Source organism: Sorex araneus, chromosome 3 (genome assembly GCF_027595985.1).
Source record: "Sorex araneus isolate mSorAra2 chromosome 3, mSorAra2.pri, whole genome shotgun sequence".
NCBI lineage: Eukaryota > Metazoa > Chordata > Mammalia > Eulipotyphla > Soricidae > Sorex > Sorex araneus.
Window position 1 is genome coordinate 221,383,723 of NC_073304.1, and position 17,316 is coordinate 221,401,038.

General features: G+C 65.1%; 1 protein-coding gene across 1 annotated transcript; it reads left to right on the top strand.

Annotated features, from left to right (window-relative positions):
- Positions 1-1,385: 1,385 nt before the first annotated feature.
- PLCD3 (phospholipase C delta 3) lies at positions 1,386-16,841 on the top strand. Its single transcript, XM_055131040.1, has 15 exons — positions 1,386-1,972; positions 9,811-9,972; positions 10,068-10,296; positions 10,474-10,603; positions 11,222-11,450; positions 11,611-11,812; positions 12,015-12,159; positions 12,629-12,781; positions 13,753-13,875; positions 14,013-14,163; positions 14,481-14,597; positions 15,139-15,305; positions 15,429-15,561; positions 16,011-16,160; positions 16,247-16,841. The coding sequence occupies exons 1-15, from the start codon at positions 1,828-1,830 to the stop codon at positions 16,333-16,335; spliced, it is 2,325 nt and encodes a 774-aa protein (XP_054987015.1). The 5' UTR covers positions 1,386-1,827; the 3' UTR covers positions 16,336-16,841.
- Positions 16,842-17,316: the final 475 nt, after the last annotated feature.

Below are 17,316 nucleotides of genomic sequence, written 5' to 3' on the forward strand. Positions count from 1 at the left end.
ACGCGCGCGGCCCAGCCCCGGCGGCCAGAGGCGGACACACGCGCCCCCTCGTGGACGCGCCGATCAGACGCGGCACCCGCGCGCCCCCTGGCGGACAGCTGCGTCCGCACGGTCTGGCACATCCCCGCCACCTAGCTTCATGTATTTATTTATTTTTCAGTTTGGGGGCCACACCCGACGTGGTGCTCCGGGGTTGATCCGAGCTGTTTGTTGGTTTCTTTGTTTTACTGCGGGAGACAGTACTGTGTTGGGGACTAGACTTGAGCTCCAGCCCTTTGAGCAGCTGCCCTTTTATCCTGCCCACCCTCTACCCCTGCCTTGGGGCCAGAGAGATAGTACTGGGCTGAAGGCACTGTCTTGCACGTAAGCTCCTAAGGTTCGATTCCCGGCACCGTGAACACTATCAGCAGTGACCCCTGTGCTCAGAGCAGGAGTGACCCCCTGTGCTCAGAGCCGCTGGGGATCTTCCCCCAAGCAAAAGAAATTTGCTCCGGCTCCTGGTCAGTGTGCTCCGGCTCCTAGAAGAGGCGTGTGGGTGCTGAGTTTAATGAGGATGGGGCGCGGGTAGCTCAAGTGGGAAGAGGCCCCTCCCCCAGCACCACCGGGTGTGGTCCACGTTTTAAAAAATGTCAGTGAAGAATGGGGAAGGTCGTTCTTCCTGGACAAAGGCACCAGACACACCGCAGCTTCGAGAAAGACTGTGCGGACATGGGCGGCCCAAACCTGCGCGCAACCCCGGGGTCAAGGTCGGCTGGGAGCCGCCGGAGGGAAGCCGGAGACGGCGGGCCCAGGCCTGCTCGCACTCGCCGCGGCCGCCTGGTGGCGCTGCGCACCCGACGCCCACCTGGCCTGGGCGCTCGCTGCGCTCAGCGCGGTCCCAGCGCGCCTGCCACGTGAGTCACCCGCCCGTCGGCGCAGACACGCGGGCGGGCTTGCGGCTCGCCCGGGCGCGACGGCCCCGCGGGTCGAGGTCGCCGACATCTGTGCTGCCTGCAGGGGCTACCCGGGGACCACTGAACTCGCGCCGGGGGGCTAACCCGAGTCTCCAGGCCCGGAACCCTGGTCCCGCCGGTCCTGCTGGACCTGCCCCTCGGGCCTTGGGCTTGGGGCACCCTGGGGTGCCGGGGAGCGAGCCCGGCCCGCGCACAGCACGCTAGGGCTGCTCCCTTCCGCCCCCCGAGATTTTTGCCCGCGAGGGGGAACAGGCGGGGCGCCTAGAGGGTGAGTCCGTGACGTCACAGCCACGTCCCTACCCCGCCCCCACCCCACCCCCGAGTTCTGGCCGCCTCGCGCCCCCCGGCTTTAAGGGGGCTTTCCAGAGCACCCGCGCCCCAGGACGAGCCCCCGCGCAGACCCCGGCCCGTGTGCCCGGCCGGACGCGGGCGGGGATGGAGGGGAGGGGCTCGGGGTGCTCCCGGAGTCAGTCCCCGGAAAGGCGCTGGTGTCCGCAGGGCCCCCAGACCATGGGGGCTCTGGTAACCTACGGGGTCGGGGCCGAGGGCCTCTCGGAGGGCGGGGAGGCGACCCCCTGAGTCGGGGACGGAGACGGCTCCCCCAACGCAGCGCGAGCCTCGGGGAGCGCGCGGCGCCCGGCCTGGGGTCCCCGCCCCCCGCGGCCGCAGGCGCCACCCCCGCCGGGCTGAACCCGCCCCTCGGCCCCGGTCCCTCCTTCGGGGCCGCGTCCCTCCTCCGCGGCTCCCGGCGTCTCCTCCCCGGCTCCCGCCCGCGCCGCTAAGTTTGCTGGCCCCGGGCCGCGCATAGAGCCGGGGCCGGGCGGAGCGGCGCCCCGCGGACGGTCCCCGCGCAGAGCCCGGCCCCGGCCCGACCATGCTGTGCCGCCGCTGGAGGAAGCGCCACCCCCCACCCGAGGAGCCCCCGGCACGGGCCCAGCTGGCGGCGCCCACCGCGCTCCCGCCCGCACCCCCGGACGGCGGCTCCAGGAGGCCCGGGCTGCGCGCGCTCAAGAAGCTGGGTCAGTGGCGCGGGGCGACAGGACTGCGGGGCCAGGGGCCGGGCAGGGACAGGGACGGGGGCTGCGGGGACGGAGACAGGGCGGGGACAGGGAGGGGGGCTGAGGGGACAGAGACGGGGTTGGGGGGGACACAGACAGGGCGGGGACAGGGACGGAGTGGGGGCGGCAGCGGGGACAGAGATGGGGCTGGGGGGACACAGGCAGGGCGGGGACAGGAATAGGGTAAGAACAGAGATGGGGCTGCGGGACTGGGTCGGGTGGGGGCAGGGCCTGCACTAGCTCACCGGGGGTTGTCCCTGGGTCCCCCAGACGCCCAGGAGGGACGCCCTGTGGCAGGTTGTGGCAGGCAAAGCCTGGGGTCCCTGACCACTGGAGGGTGGATTGGGAGACAGCCTTGGGGGTCCCTTCCTGGCTCCCCAAACCCTGTCTGTGCTCCTGGGTCCTGGGGTGCCCTCATGGCCCTGGGCTCCTGGCAGCCTAAGTGGGACCTGTCTCCCAGCACCCCCAGCCTGCCGCCCCCACCCCTCCCAGGCTCCTGGCACGGCCCGACTGGGTAGAAGACAGGGACAGGAAGGTGGGACTTCGCCTGAGATTGGGGGGCTCCCGGGGGGAGTGTGGAAACTGGACTGGCTCACTGCCCTGAGAGCAGGCTGGCACCAGGTGGTCACATCTGGGGGTGTCACTGGGCCCGCACCTTCCTGAGCACTCAGGGACAGGGAGGTGCTGGGAGGAGTGGAGAGTCTGCCCGGCCCCCGCCACCCCGTGCACCTCGGTCTGGGCTCAGGGTGCTGGTGTTTGGGGGTCTTGAGTTAGAGGTGCCTCCGGCTGCAGTGAGGAACTGGCTGCTGTTAGTTGAGGGTTGAAGAGGGGCTGCCCAGGAGACCCCCCCAATCCAGGGTGATTCCTGGGTCCCATCTGCAGTGTGTCTGCCCTTTGCCTACACCACACCCCTGCTCTCTTCCTGGTTCTGCCCTGCTCCCTTGATCCACCTGAGTTTGTTGGATTTTTCTGTTTTGCTTTGGGGTGTTGGAGCCACACCCCGAGGTGCTTGGGTGCTGGGGATCTAACCGGTGGCCCAATGCGGCCAGCACCTCGACTCCTGCGCTAGCTCTCTGGGCCCGGTAGTTTTTGTTTGGGGAGTCACATCCAGCCTTGCTCTGAGGCCACGGCGGGTGGGGGTGGGGGGCGGTGTTGCGAGGTGCCCGGGAGAACTCACATACATACCATCTGTGCTGCCTTTGGAGCCACGTCGCCCGTGGCCCGGGTTTGCCCCTGGCACTCTCCTCACAGTCACAGACAGGCCCCTGGCCTGTCTTCCAGCAGCACCCAACGCTCTTGCTCTCCTGGACTCCCAGGAGGAATCCGGGGGCTCAGCCCTGACCCCGTCCAGGCCCGAGGTAGCTGAAGCGTCCGCAAGGAGGGCGCAGTGAAACAGAGACTCCAGCTATGAGCGGAGGGTCCTGCCTGCACCCTTGGACCAGGAGCCCACGTGGGGCTCCCAGAGACAGTTCTTTGGGCCAAAGATGGCCTCAGTGGGGTCCGGGCTGGGGCTGCCCCAGTAGATTCCAGAAACATCAGGAGGCAGAGCCTGCCCGTGCCTCTGGGGTGACGCTTGGGGAGAGGAGAGTGCAGTGGGGACCTGGGGACACAGGGTGCCCCCCAGGGTTAGGAATGTGGGGGCATCCCTCTGCCTCTGCCTTCTGGGGGTTCCTCGAGGGTTAGGGTGCAGACGGGGGGGGGAGGGGGGAGGAGACGAGCAGCTCCATCCCGTGCCCCCGGGGCATAGCCCAGTGGCCGAGACACTGACAAATCCTCACTCGGAGCCGGGGCCAGCACCTGGCACTGAGTCAGCACGAGAGCCGTGGGCACCTGTCCTGTCCCAGTGACAGTGTCACCAGGTATGTGGGTGTCAGGTGCCATCTGGGCTGCCCTAGCCCCGCCCCCGCACAGCCCCTTCCCGGCACGGAAGCCCAGGCCCACGGCTCCCCTGGGCAGTCCCCGAGCGCCCCTCGCTGCCAGCACCCCTGGGTCCTCCCACCACACTCCGTGGACTCAGAGGGCAGATGTCACATCAGCCCACCACAGTCACAGGGCTTGAGGTCACAGGAAGAGGGAAAGGAGAAAGACTTTAAGGGGCCAAAGCAGTAGTGCAGCGGGGAGGGCGTTGGCCTTGCACACGGCCGACCCAGGTTCGATCCCCGGCATCCCCTGAGCCCACCAGCAGAGATTCCTGAGCGCGGAGCAAGGAATAAGCCCGATTATCATTGGGTGTCGCCCCAAAACGAGACAAAAAAGGACTTGAAGGCCACAGTAGGGGAACCGGGGCTGGAGAGGGGGAGCCCCGTGATGAGCTTGGTGGGGGGCATCTGTGGAGCCTGGGGTCTCCAGGGAGCTGGGTGATGAGGGGGCAGAAGAGGGGCCAGAAGCACAGGCACAGGGCAGGCCCATCAGCCAGTCCCCACTTCTTCCTGAGCTGTAGGAAGGGACCGTCCCCCAGATGTGGCCCCAGAGGGATTCCCACCGGGCTGCGGGCTCAGAGGCAGCCAGGAGCTCCCAGCGGGGGCGTGAGCGGGTGTGGTGCCCATGTGTGGGTGCCGTGGTTGGGGTCCAGGCCCCGCCAGCTCCTTTGAAGACACACAGCAGCTCCCCTCTCCTGCCCTTGTCTTTTTTTTGTTGTTGTTGTTGTTGGTTTTTGGGTCACACCTGGCAATGCACAGGGGTTACTCCTGGCTTTGCACTCAGGAATCACCCCTGGCAGTGCTCAGGGGACCATATGGGATGCTGGGATTTGAACCTGGGTCGGCCACATGCAAGGCAAACGCCCTACCCGCTATGCTATCACTCCAGCCCCTCCTGCCCTTGTCTTACAAATGAGAAAACTGAGGCTCCAGTTGGACATGAGCCAGAGCAGGTGTCAGTGAAAGGAGGTTGTGATTTACACCTGGTAGGGCCCTTCCTCCCCAGACCCTGCCCCAGCAGCCCTGCCAAACCCTTCCCACTCCCCCCCCAAGTGCCCAGAGCCTGGTCAGATAAAATAGAGGATGCGGGTTCAGTGTGAAGACAGGAAAGCCACGAATTATGTGGGCACCACATGCGGAAGTGTGAGATTGCGGTTTGTTTGAAGTTCAAGTTCAGTTGAGCCTCCAGCATTTTCTCCAGGGTCCTCTTGTCTGCCCTAGGAGACACCCCCCATGCCTGTGGCCTCGTTAATCCTGCCCCCCCATCACTCAGATCACTGGGTGGCCAGTGTCCCGCTGCACCCCCACACCCGTGCACATGCCACCTAGGGTGGCTGGGTGGAGGCTGTCCTGGGGGTGTCCACTGGGGGGGTCTTCACCGGGGCTGGGGGCTGGGCAGTTCCCACAGGCAGGAGGGCAGTGCCAAGACAGGCTGAAGCCCCCCCCCCAGCCCCTGATTTCTGCCCCCAGACAGGCTTCCTGCTGGGCGGGGTGGCCCCCTGCACCCCTGGGCTGCGGGCCTTGCCCTCTGGGCTGGGCTTTGTTGATTCTCCCAGGAGTGTCCGGGCCTCGCTGGGCTCCCTGGGCCCTGGGCCCGGGTGTGGCCGCCAGCCTGGCCCGGTAGGTCACGCTGAGCCGAGGGGGACTGCCTGCCGGTCAGATCTGCTGGGCAGGTGCATGGTGGCCCCTCCGAGCTGCCAGAAGTTGCTCCCCTCCCCCCGCCTTGGCACAAAGCTGTGGCTGTTCCTGCGCCTGCGTGTCACGTTCCTGCAGGAGCCCCCAGCCCTCTCACACACACCCCTAAAGGCGCACACGCCTGCACACGCCACCCTCCACGCCCTGCCGCGCACCTCCTTATCTCTCCTTGCCCTGCGTCCACAGGGCACCCCGGGCCGAGTTGGGGGTCCTCCTGCCCTGGCCTCTGCTGCCTGTGCTCGGGCCGCACCTCCGCCCCTGCTGGGTGCCCGGCAAATGGCTTGTCCTTTCGGAGCTTTGCCCGGAGGAGGGAGGATCTGGGGGACCAGCACTGGACTTTTCCAGCCCGCTGCCCCTTCCTGCTCCCGAGGGAGGCGGTTTCCCGGGAGGGAGGAATGTGCGCAGCCGCAGGGCAGCGCTGGGGCAAGCAGGGCCCCCGGGCCTGCCCGTCCCCCTCCCCCACACACACTGGGTCGCCTTGGGGGATGAGATAAGCAGTCTGGGAGTGTCTGAGCCCAGCTTGACAGCACACTGAGAGCCAGGAGGCCTGCAGCCCTGGGGAGCCCCCCAGAGGCCGGGGGTGGGGGTGGGGGTGCTGAGGATGCAGGGGTTAGGGGATGTCTGGATTCCCTCTTCCTCTTGGAACACTGCCTCAGTTTCCTTCTTTGGTGTGTGCGTGGCCATCACTGTCCAGGCCTGAGCCAAGCACCCAGGCGCTAGCGCCAGGTCAGGCCTCCCCAGCTCTGCACACGTTCCTGCTCCACTACCTGCTGGCCCCATCCGGCTCTGAATGAATTCACATTCCAGCCAACCCGTCCAACTGTGTTATTTTTAATTGTGGCATAACAATTATGCGGTGGCGCAGTCAGGAACTGCTTTCAGTACAGGGCTGGTGGAAGCTTCCAGACTCTCAGCAGAGCAGCCAGGATTGGGCTTAATGCTTGCAAGACTCCTGGGTGCTTTCTTTTTTTTTTTTTTTTTTGCTTTTTTGGGTCACACCTGGCGATGCACAGGGGTTACTCCTGGCTCTGCACTCAGGAATTACCCCTGGCCATGCTCAGGGGACCATATGGGATGCTGGGATTTGAACCCGGGTCGGCCGCGTGCAAGGCAAACACCCTACCCGCTGTGCTATCTCTCCAGCCCCATCCTGGGTGCTTTTTCAAGACAGGCGCCCCGAGCCCTGGGGCTAGTTCCCTGCGCCCCAGATGACCCATATTTAAGTGCTCGTTAGGTGGCAGAAAACAGCCTTTCCCATTCCTCGCCCCCAGGACTTCAAATCTTTCTGTCTCTGAATTTTTCTTTGGGGGAGGGGGACTCAGCAGGAAGGGGTTTGGCAGGACTGGCCACTGGGCAGGCTGGCAGGTTCGTCCAGGGTGTGGCACAGATGGGCCTCACTGCAAGCCCCCTTGCATGGCTGACGCCTCTTCTGCTGTCCAGAGGCCACACTGGCTCAGCGTCAGCCAGCGGCGCCGACGGGCACAGCCAGGTACGGTCACCTGTCCTCAGATTGACTGCTCTGATTTCACAGTTGTTCCCCACCTGCTGAGTCAAGGTGACCAGCTGCCAGGCATTTCCCCACCTGCTGGTCCGGCCCTGCCCCAGGCTCCCGGACAGTGATGCCAAGATCTTCCACCCAGGGACAGGAGGCCCCGGGGGCAGCGTGCACCTGCTCTGAGCAGGCCGGAAGCAGGTCGAGGAAGCGTCCGTGGATTGGCGCCTGGCAGGACCCGGGGTTTTGTGGGCGGCCGGGCCTGCAGCCAGAGGCCTCCGACAGCATTGCCCAGTCTGGGCACTCCTGATGTCACCCTCTGTGGGTCCAGCCCTTCCTGTCTGACACCCCAGTCCCCTCAGAGCCCCCTGGGGTTCAGAAATCCACCCGTGGGGAAGTAGAGGCACCACTCTGGGCTCGCCAGCCCCTGGCCCGGCCCGGCACTGCGTGCTCATTCCTTCTGGATTCCTCTGGGGCTCTTCTGGTTGGGGAGGGGGCTGCACAGTGTGGGGGTGCTGCCAGCCGGGCGGGCAGTCTGGGAGTCTGGTGAGGAGCAGGGGCCCCTCGACATGGGAACTGACCCCAGACGGAGGTCAGGCTGCCTGTCTCCGTGTCCTGTTTGCAGAGAACTCAGGACAAAGCAGGCCCAATGACTCACCTCCATTTCCGGCCTTAGTCACTCACCAGCCCCCCTCTTCTCACCCCACCCCTGCCCCCATCACGGGCTTGGCATCTCGGGACTGGCTGGCGCAATGGAGGTGGGCCCGGCTGCAGAGGTGCTGGGAGCCAGGGGTCCCCTCTTCCTGGAGCTGAGGGGGAGCGGGGTGCTTGGAGGGTGGCGGTGTCCGGCCCCCTCTCACCATTTCTGGGGGTGAGAGAAGTCGAGGCTGGCGGGGGAGGGCTGAGGCTCACCCCATGGTCTGGCCCTGCCGGTTCCAGCTCTGGGGCAGGTAAGGCGGGGTTCAGCTTCCCTCCCAGCCCGGGGCATGGAACAGCCCATCTAGAACAACACCCCTGGGCCTAGAAAGCCGCCTCAGGGCGCCCGACATCTGTCCACAAAGTGTGATAACCTCGTCCCCTGGGCGTTCTGACCCGTCCAGCCCGCAGGGCCACTCCCAGGACTGGGGACAAGTGGGACAGAGGGTGCATGGCTGAGGAAGTCCTCCTGCCTCCTTCAAGTCAAGTCAGCGCTGGCTGCCCGGCTGGCCTGGGCCGAGGTGGGACGGGGAGGAACAAGATGGTCTCTCGGGCTGTGGAATGGCCACTTTGTTGGGTGTAAAGTTCTGAGGACAGGCTGGGGCTGGGCTCCTGGCGGCCAAGGAAGGAGGCTCTCCCCTCTGTGGGCAAATCAGGGCCCAAGAGCTCAAAAGGCTGGCAGCGGGGTTAAGGAGACGGCTCCGAGGCTGGGAGCAGGGGTGAGGAGGTGGCTCACACGGCTGGCGGCTGGCGCACATGCTGTGCACGAGGCAGGCCTGGAAGTGAACTCTCCCCCCCCCACATACACACAACAACAACAAACAAAGCCATATGGCGCTCAGGGCTTATTCCAGGCTACTTGCTTAGGGCTCACTCCTGGCAGGGCTGGGGGACTGTATGTAGATGTCAGGGATTGAACCAGGTTGGCGAGGTGCGAGGCAAGTGCCTTTTGTCTTAACCCCTGCTCTGTCTCTCCTGCCCCTTAGTTTGATTTTGTTGCCATCAAGAAAAGATCTGGAGATTCACAAGCAATCGGGGTCTCTCGAGCTCAGGTCATCCTCCGCTCCAGAGTACCCTCCACTTCTTTTTATCTTTTTTGTTTGTTTTTGGGCCACACCCGGTAGGACTCAGGCTTTTTCCTGGTTCTGCATTCAGGAATCACTAATGGGGTTTAGGGGGCATCATATGCGGTGCCAGGGATGGAATCTGGGATGGTTGCATGCAAGGAAAGCTCCCTACCCACTGCCGTACTATCACTCCCACACTCCCCGCCAAAAAAAAAAAACAAAAAAACCTTTAAATTTTATTTATTTTTGGTTTGGGGGCCACACCTGGCTCTGCTCTCAGGAATTACTCCTGGTGGTGCTCAGGAGACAGGACACTGTGCACAGCCCGTGCCTCTATTATCTCTTCAGCCCGATGCTCCCCCTGCTCAGGCGGGTTTCCTAGTTCCCACCCTTGGCCTGGTTCCCGCAGCAGCTGAGGCACATCCCCCTTAGAGTGGTGTCTCAGGGCTCTGTGGGAGACCCCGAAACACCGGGAGGCCAGCCCCAGGGTTTGCTGGCCACAGCGGGTCTAGGAGTGCGAGAGGAAGAAAGGATGGGGCTGAGGAGGGGGCCCTCGAATCTGGCAAAGCTGCTGTGACAGACTCTGGGCTACGGCTCCCTCTCCCAGTGCTCGGGCTCCTGCAGGAGGAGGCTCCGGGTTTGAGCGGGTGCTCTCCTTTCTAGAATGGTGGCATTGAGGGGTGTCAGTGGCTGGGCAGGGGTGAGCTCCAGCCCATGCAGGTGAACTTGTGGGGCTGCTGGCCTGGGCAGCCTCTGGGGTCCCTTGGTGTCCAGAAAAGTGGCCGTGAGCACTGGGGTTGCAGCGAGGCAGCGGTGGGTCAGCCCAGGAGGCCTAGTACTCCCCCCACACACACCTCGCTGAGTGCGGGTGGCTGCGCGCGTCCTCCGGCCCCTTGGGCTGGCCACCCCTGACAGTCCCCCGGTCCGCAGGCCTGACGGAGGACGAGGACGTGCGCGCCATGCTGCGGGGCTCGCGGCTCCGCAAGATCCGCTCGCGGACGTGGCAGCAGGAGCGGCTGTACCGGCTGCAGGAGGACGGCCTGAGCGTGTGGTTCCAGCGGCGCATCCCGCGCGCGCCGTCCAAGCACATCTGTGAGCCGGAGCGCGGGCTGGAGGTGGGGGGGGCGCGGCGGGCTCGGGGCCCCGTGCGGCCGGCCCCGCGCGCTGACCCCGAGCCCCGCCCGCAGTCTTGGTGCAGCACATCGAGGCGGTCCGCGAGGGCCACCAGTCCGAGGGCCTGCGGCGCTTCGGGGGCAACTTCGCGCCCGCGCGCTGCCTCACCATCGCCTTCCGCGGCCGCCGCAAGAACCTGGACCTGGCGGCGCCGTCGGCCGAGGAGGCGCAGCGCTGGGTGCGCGGCCTGGCCAAGCTGCGCGCGCGCCTCGACGCAATGAGCCAGCGCGAGCGTCTCGACCAATATCCTGGCTGCCGGGAGGCGGGGGGGGGGGGGGGGGGGGAGGGGGGGCACCGGAGTGGGAGGGGGTGTGCATGGGCGGGCTGCGGGGGCTGCCCCCTCCCCGAGGGTGGAGGCCGGGGATGCCCCCTTGGTTTCCCTGCCCGCCGTTTGCCTGCGTGTTTCCTGAGCGTCCACACCTGGATCTATTCCTACCTGCACCGCGCGGATTCGGACCAGGACAGCAAGATGAGCTTCAAGGAGATCAAGAGCCTGCTCCGCATGGTCAACGTGGACATGGACGACACGTACGCCTACCGCCTCTTCAAGGTGGGCACAGCCCCTGTCTGCCCCCTGGCACCTCCCCCTCCCACCACGCACATGCTGGCACTTTCCTGCCTCTTCCCTCCCGCCATCCGTGCACCCCCAGGGGAGCCTCACATTCTTATTTTACTGGTTCTGAGAGCACCTTGGCGACATGTGACTTTTCTGTATTACACTTATGGCCCCAGGCGCGTGTCCCTCCCCGTTCCCTGTAGAAGGAGGGTCTCCTCCATGTCCCCCAGTGGCCCCAACATGTAGGAACGCTGGCGGGTGCTGGATGGAGACACCTGTGTGGATGTAGCTAATGGAACAGCAGGTGGCCCTGAGGGACAGGTGAACATGGCACTTGGGCCATCGGCTCCACATGCCTGACACGGATGCTATTACGGAAGGTGTTCACTGAGCAAGAGGCTGCTATGTACACACGGGGCGGGGCGGGGGGGGGGGGGAGAGGCCCAGGGCCTGGGTTGAATTTCTTCCCCGGCGGTGAATCCCACCAGAGCGGAGGGCCCTGCACCGCCCACAGCCTGCCCTCTGCTCGCTGTCCTGCCCGCCGGGCTGCATAGAGGAGAGGGTGGCGCTGCAGGCTCCCCCCCGCCCCAAAACTGGTCATCTGTCCTCCAGGACTGTGACCACTCCAACGACGAGCGTCTGGAAGGTCCCGAGATTGAGGAGTTCCTGCGGCGGCTGCTGACGCGGCCGGAGCTGGAGGCCATCTTCCACCGCTACTCCGGGGAGGACCGCGTGCTGAGCACCTCCGAGCTGCAGGAGTTCCTGGAGGACCAAGGCGAGGACAACACCACGCTGGCCCACGCCCAGTGCCTCATCCAGACCTATGAGCTCAATGAGACAGGTGGGGGTCTGAGGACCGCCCGGGGGTCCATGTGCCCCAGCCCCAGTCCCTGGGGACTGGCTGAGAGCAAATGGACTGGTTCATGGCAAGTATTGGGGACATCGGGGCTGGACCTGGGGACCCCCCATGTGACCTGTGGCTCCCTTCCTCTCTTCTCCAGCCAAACAGCACGAGCTGATGACCCTGGATGGCTTCATGATGTACCTGCTGTCTCCCGAGGGGGCGGCCCTGGACCCCGCTCACAGGCCCGTGTTTCAGGACATGCAGCAGCCCCTGCCCCATTATTTCATTTCCTCCTCCCATAACACCTACCTGACCGACAATCAGATCGAGGGCTCCAGCAGCACCGAGGCCTATGTCAGGTACCCACGGGTGGGGCCCAATTCGGGCGGGCCAGCGGGCTGGGAGCCCTGTTTGGAGGAATATGGGTCTCAAGGCCCACCCCGGCCGCCACCAGGTGCTTCCTGTGACTGACCTGGCTCCGTCACTCCACTGCCCTGCTCTGTGGCATCCCCCTGCCCCCACGCCCAGCTGGTCATTCTGTGTCCCTGTGTCCGTCCATAGGGCCTTTGTCCAGGGCTGCCGCTGCGTGGAGCTGGACTGCTGGGAGGGCCCGGGAGGTGAGCCCATCATCTACCACGGCCACACGCTCACCTCCAAGATCCTCTTCCGAGACGTGGTCCAGGCTGTGCGCGACCATGCCTTCACGGTGAGCCCCAGGCCTGCCCAGGCACTCCGCTCCAGCCCCAGACAGATGCTGGGAGCGAGATGGCAAGGGTCGATGGGCCGGAGACATAATGTAGTGGGTAGGGCACTTGCCTTGGCACGTGGCCAATCCGGGTTGGAGCCCTGGCATCCCATATGTTCCCCGAGCACCACCAGGCGTGATCCCTGACTACAGAGTCAGGAGTAAGTCCCGAGCATCAAAGATGTGGCCCCAACCACCCCCGTCTTCCTGCTCAAAAGGGAAAGGGTCAGAAACCAGTTTCCAGAGAAAAGCCATTCTCCCTCCGCCCTGTGCAGTGCCCTGTCCCCAGCCTGTCCCAGCCAAGGCTCAGCGCCCCAGAGGGAGTGCCCAGAGCTGGCCCGCCTGCCCGCCCGATGGGGCAGGTCCAGGTGTATTGGGGTGATGGTGTGGGGGAGCGGGAGAGGTCTGACTGGCTGCTCCTCCCCCGCAGCTGTCCCCATACCCCGTCATCCTGTCCCTGGAGAACCACTGCGGGCTGGAGCAGCAGGCCACCATGGCCCACCACCTGCGCACCATCCTGGGGGACATGCTGGTGACCCAGCCGCTGGACCCCCAGAACCCTGAGGAGCTGCCAACCCCAGAGGTGAGCCCCAGGCCCCAGCTGGCTGAAGGAGGGTGTGGTCATTCTGCGTCACCCCCTCGCACTCCCTCCCGGCTCAGGCCCGCACCCCTCTTCCGCCCACAGGTTCTGGTCGTGGGGGCTACTCTAGGCCCCCCAGGGCTGCACCCAGCCAAGCCTGAGGACGGGGGTCCTACAATTGGGGTTAGGGTCTCCCTGTGCCAGGCAGGGCTCAGCTGCCAGTCACGTCCCTGCCCCCCATCCTCACCCCCAGCCCCTGCACCCTCTCGTCCATGGTCAAGGGCCCTGTGGCTGGCCCGACCCTGTTTTCTCCGCCTGCCTAGAATCAGTCAGCTCGGCCCCATCCTATGGCCTTGGAGCTGGCTCCATCCTCGCGACCCGAGCCCTTTGTCCCCTTTCTGGGCAAGTGCAGAGAGGCCCCTCCTGCACACAGTCCACTGAGAGAGTCTTTGGGGCTGGGGGAGCTGCCTTGGGGACCCAGGAGGCGAGTGCCGCACCCCTGAGCCGCACCCCTGCCTTGGGTTCCCCACGTGTGCCAGGAAGGTGCCACTCGTGGCCATCTGGAGTATGTTGCCGTTTCCTCCACCTGGTCTCTCCGGCTTCACAGAGGGGGCGTCTCCCCAGCCTCTGGGTCCTTCCAGAAGCTTCTGGCACAGACCCGTGTGCAGCGGGAGCTTCTGGTGGATGTCGTGGGAGACAGCGCATGGCTTGGTGCTCGGGCCCGTCTCTCTCCTGGGGTCTCTTCAAAGTGGCTCCTGAGCTGCTACTTCCCTGCTGATGCCTCCTGGTTTCGGGGTCTGCAGGGATATCGCGGCCTATCCCCCACTGATGCCTTCATGTGTTGTTTCCTTCTTTTCCCTACTGGACACATTGCCTGTCTGTGCTTCCTTGCTTGCACCCACTCTCACTGGCGGAAACAGTGACCAGCAGAAACGGCGGACCCAGACTGAAGCCCATATTATTGGTCTCTGCAGCAGCTAAAGGGCCGGGTGCTGGTGAAGGGGAAGAAGTTGCCCGCGGCTCGGGGTGAGGACAGCCGAATTTTATCAGACCGGGAAGAAGAGGATGAAGAGGAAGAGACAGATCAGAGGCACGGGGTGAGTGGGCCTGACTGGGTCCCCTGAAGCCTCCACCCCCAAAGGCTGAGCTTACAGGGGCAGTGGGGCAGGGGTGGGAGTTGGGGGTGGGTGGCAGCAAGGCGGCAGGCAGAACCCCTGACAGGCGCGTCCCCCAGAATAAGCAGATCTCGCCGGAGCTGTCGGCCCTGGTCGTGTACTGCTCTGCCAGCCGCCTGCGGGCCCTGTGCCCAGTCCCGGACCCTGCCCTGCCCTGCCAGGTCAGCTCTGTGTCTGAGAGCAAAGCCAGGAAGTTCAGCCGAGAGGAAGGTAGGAACGGCACCGGGCATCGGGCAGAGGTGCAGAGAAGAGGTCAGGGCGCCCGAGAGAGTGGGTGGGGGGGGGAAGGGAGCACCGCGGTTGTCCTTCAGCTGCTCATAACCTAGACACAACGCAGACAGGAGGGGTGATTTGCTGGGGTGACCCACAGAAGTGGAGGTTCAGGGTCAGAACCCTGAGCAGGCAAGGACGGAGAAGCTACAGGGGAGGAGGGGATGGGCAGGCAGTGTGCATGGGGGCAGTGGTGGCGGGCAGTGCCAGGCTGGGGGGGGTTGTCCCTGCCTCTCCAGCTCTGTCCCACCTCCCAGGGAACAGTTTCGTGAGACACAATGCCCGCCAGCTGACGCGCGTCTATCCACGGGGGACACGCGTGAACTCCGCCAACTACAACCCCCAGGAGTTGTGGAACTCAGGCTGTCAGCTGGGTGAGCCAGGTGTGGGGAGCGGTGGGGGGCCTGGGGGGGCCACACAGTGGTGGGGCCACACAGCCCCAGTGGGACACTTCTGCGTGAACAAAGGTCAGCAGTGGAGATGGTGACAGGTAGATGCATTTGATCCTGAGAGTTTGTCTGATTTTATTGTTTGGTTTTACTGGGGTTTGGCTACACCCAAAGTGCTCCAGAGACCCAGGCCTCTGGTGCATGGAGCTTCTGGCCTCTCCTGAGTTTTATGAAGGAATTAATTTAAAACCTGCTCCCCAGGTCCCCCTCCTGCCATCCTGCTTCCTGGCACAGCACCCTGGTGCCTTCAGTCACAGGCCCGGGGGTAGGGCTGCCCAGGGATGCAGGAGTGGTGGTTCCCTGGGCCCGTGGCCTCTGCAGGCTTCCTGGAGGAGGCCTGGCCATGAGGGAGTGATGGTCATGGCTCTCACCATCAGGCCCTGGGCAGGAGTCTACAGCTGTCATAGTAGGACTAGGGTGCAGGAACCCGGGCACTGAGTCACAAGGGACCCTGTTTTGCCCCCAGTGGCCCTGAACTTCCAGACTCCGGGCTACGAGATGGACCTCAATGCCGGTCGCTTCCTGGTCAACGGGAAGTGTGGCTACGTCCTGAAACCCCCCTACCTGCGGCAGCCCGACTCCACATTTGACCCTGAGAGCCCGGGCCCCCCCACAACGACGCTCAGCGTCCAGGTGGGCCCGGGACCGAGCTCTGGGGCGGGAACAGGGCTGGTCCTGAGACGGAAGGGCAGGCCCGTGTCTAAGCCCCGGGCCGGGGGTGGGCGGCAAGAGGCCTGAGACATCCCTGCACCCCAGGTGCTGACGGCCCAGCAGCTGCCCAAGCTGAAAGAGAAACCCAGTTCCATCGTAGACCCCCTGGTGCGCATTGAGATCCACGGAGTTCCCGCGGACCGTGCCCAGAAGGAGACGGACTACGTGCTCAACAACGGTGGGGGCGCGGCTCTGCAGAGGGAGGACGGGCGGGCGGGCTGGGGGCGGGCCTAGCAGGGAAGGGAAGGCGTGGCCTGCCGGGGAGGGGCGGGGCCTGCAGGGAAGGGATGGATGGGGGCGGCCCTGCCAGCCAGGACGAGAAGAGCTGGACCTAAAGGGCCGAGACTTGGTCTTCCGGAAAACCTTGTTGGGGGCGGGGCCTGCAGGGGAGGGCTGGGTAGGGAGCGGGACCTAAGGGAAGAGCCGAATTGGGGGTGGGGCCTGCAGGGGAGAGCTGAATAGGGGGCGGGGCCCGCAGGGAGGGCTGAGTGATGAGACGGAGCCTGTGGGAAGAGTCGGAGGGGGCGTGGCCGCGGAAGGCTGAGTGATGGGGCGGGAGGGGCGGGGCCTGAGTGATGGAGTGGGGCCTGGGAACCCAGCGGCCCTGACCGCGAGCCCGCACCCCAGGCTTCAACCCGCGCTGGGAACAGACACTGATGTTCCTGCTGCGGGCGCCCGAGCTGGCACTGGTGCGCTTCGTGGTGGAGGACTACGACGCTACCTCCCCCAACGACTTTGTGGGCCAGTTCACGGTGCCGCTCTGCAGCCTGAAGCAAGGTGGGTGGCGGCTGGGCGGGGGCTGGGCGGATGCGGGCTCCCCCACAGGGTGCCCCGGGAGCGAGCCTGACCCGCACCGCCTACAGGGTACCGCCACATCCACCTGCTGTCCAAGGACGGGTCGTCCCTGAGCCCCGCCACGCTCTTTGTCCACATCAGCGTTCTGCGCTCCTGAGGGCCGGCTGCCCCCTGTGGATCTGGGGGTGCCAGACGCATCCGCCTCCAGGACCCCGGCCTCTGGGCCGGCGTCAGACCACTCTGCCCGCATGCCAGTCCCCTCCCGAAGTGCAGGGGGTCAGCAGAGAGCAAGTTGGCTGGAGGGGCGCAGCTCCTCGTGATGTCTCAGCCCCTGCCCCTGCTTCTAGGGGGTCTCAGCCCCTCCCGAAGTTGTTACCCCTTTGCCTGGGTATGAACTACCCCAAATGTCCCCATACCCATCTCCCCTGCCCCGCCCCTCTGGATACCCTTCTCAGCCCTGGGGAAACCCAGCAGCAGGTCTGCGAACATGGGGGCAGCCGGGTTCTCTGTCCTGGCCCCCAATTCAGGCCCCCGAGAGGTTCCCCCACCCCCCCCACCCCAAAGCAGGCCTGCACTTGTCTGAAGCCCAGTGCTTACACAGTGGGTCACCACAGGTGGCACTGGGCAGATGTTCTTTTAAAGTAAATCTATGATTCGTCAACAGTCAAGTTTTGATTCGTGTACTTTCTATGTACCAGGGGCTGCAGGGGACTCTCCCAGGTGAAAGGGACTGAGTGGAACAGGCGTATCCAGCCATAGCCCTGGAGCGCTGGGGTACTGGGCCCTGTGCTTAGCCCACTGCTGGCCTCAGGGACCTCACTCAGAGTCCCCTCTCCAGGCCCAGCAGGAGACATCTGCTAACACAGTCCTGCAGATGGTGCTTCTCCTTTGCTAGCTTCCGGAGGTGCTGCTCTGGGCTTCCCTGTGGAGCCTGGCATCGGTGCCAGCTCAGGGCTGAGGCTGACCTGGTACAGTTCCGTTGGGGAGTGGCAGGCTGGGAAAAGACTGCAGGAAGCCATGGCCCCCCTTGGCCCATGCAACGAGCACTCTCTGCCACGGCCCAGGAGAGCCTGCACACAGGGAAGGGTGGGTGGAAGCCAGGGGTCTAAAAGTCGGTACCAGGACTGCAGCCAGGGTG

Coding starts and splice junctions, on each gene's coding strand:
- PLCD3 (XM_055131040.1), top strand. CDS start 1,828: ATGCTGTGCCGCCGCTGGAGGAAGCGCCACCCCCCACCCGAGGAGCCC. Junction 15,562..16,010: donor GGACTACGTGCTCAACAACG/GTGGGGGCGCGG, acceptor CCCGCACCCCAG/GCTTCAACCCGCGCTGGGAA. Junction 16,161..16,246: donor GCTCTGCAGCCTGAAGCAAG/GTGGGTGGCGGC, acceptor CACCGCCTACAG/GGTACCGCCACATCCACCTG.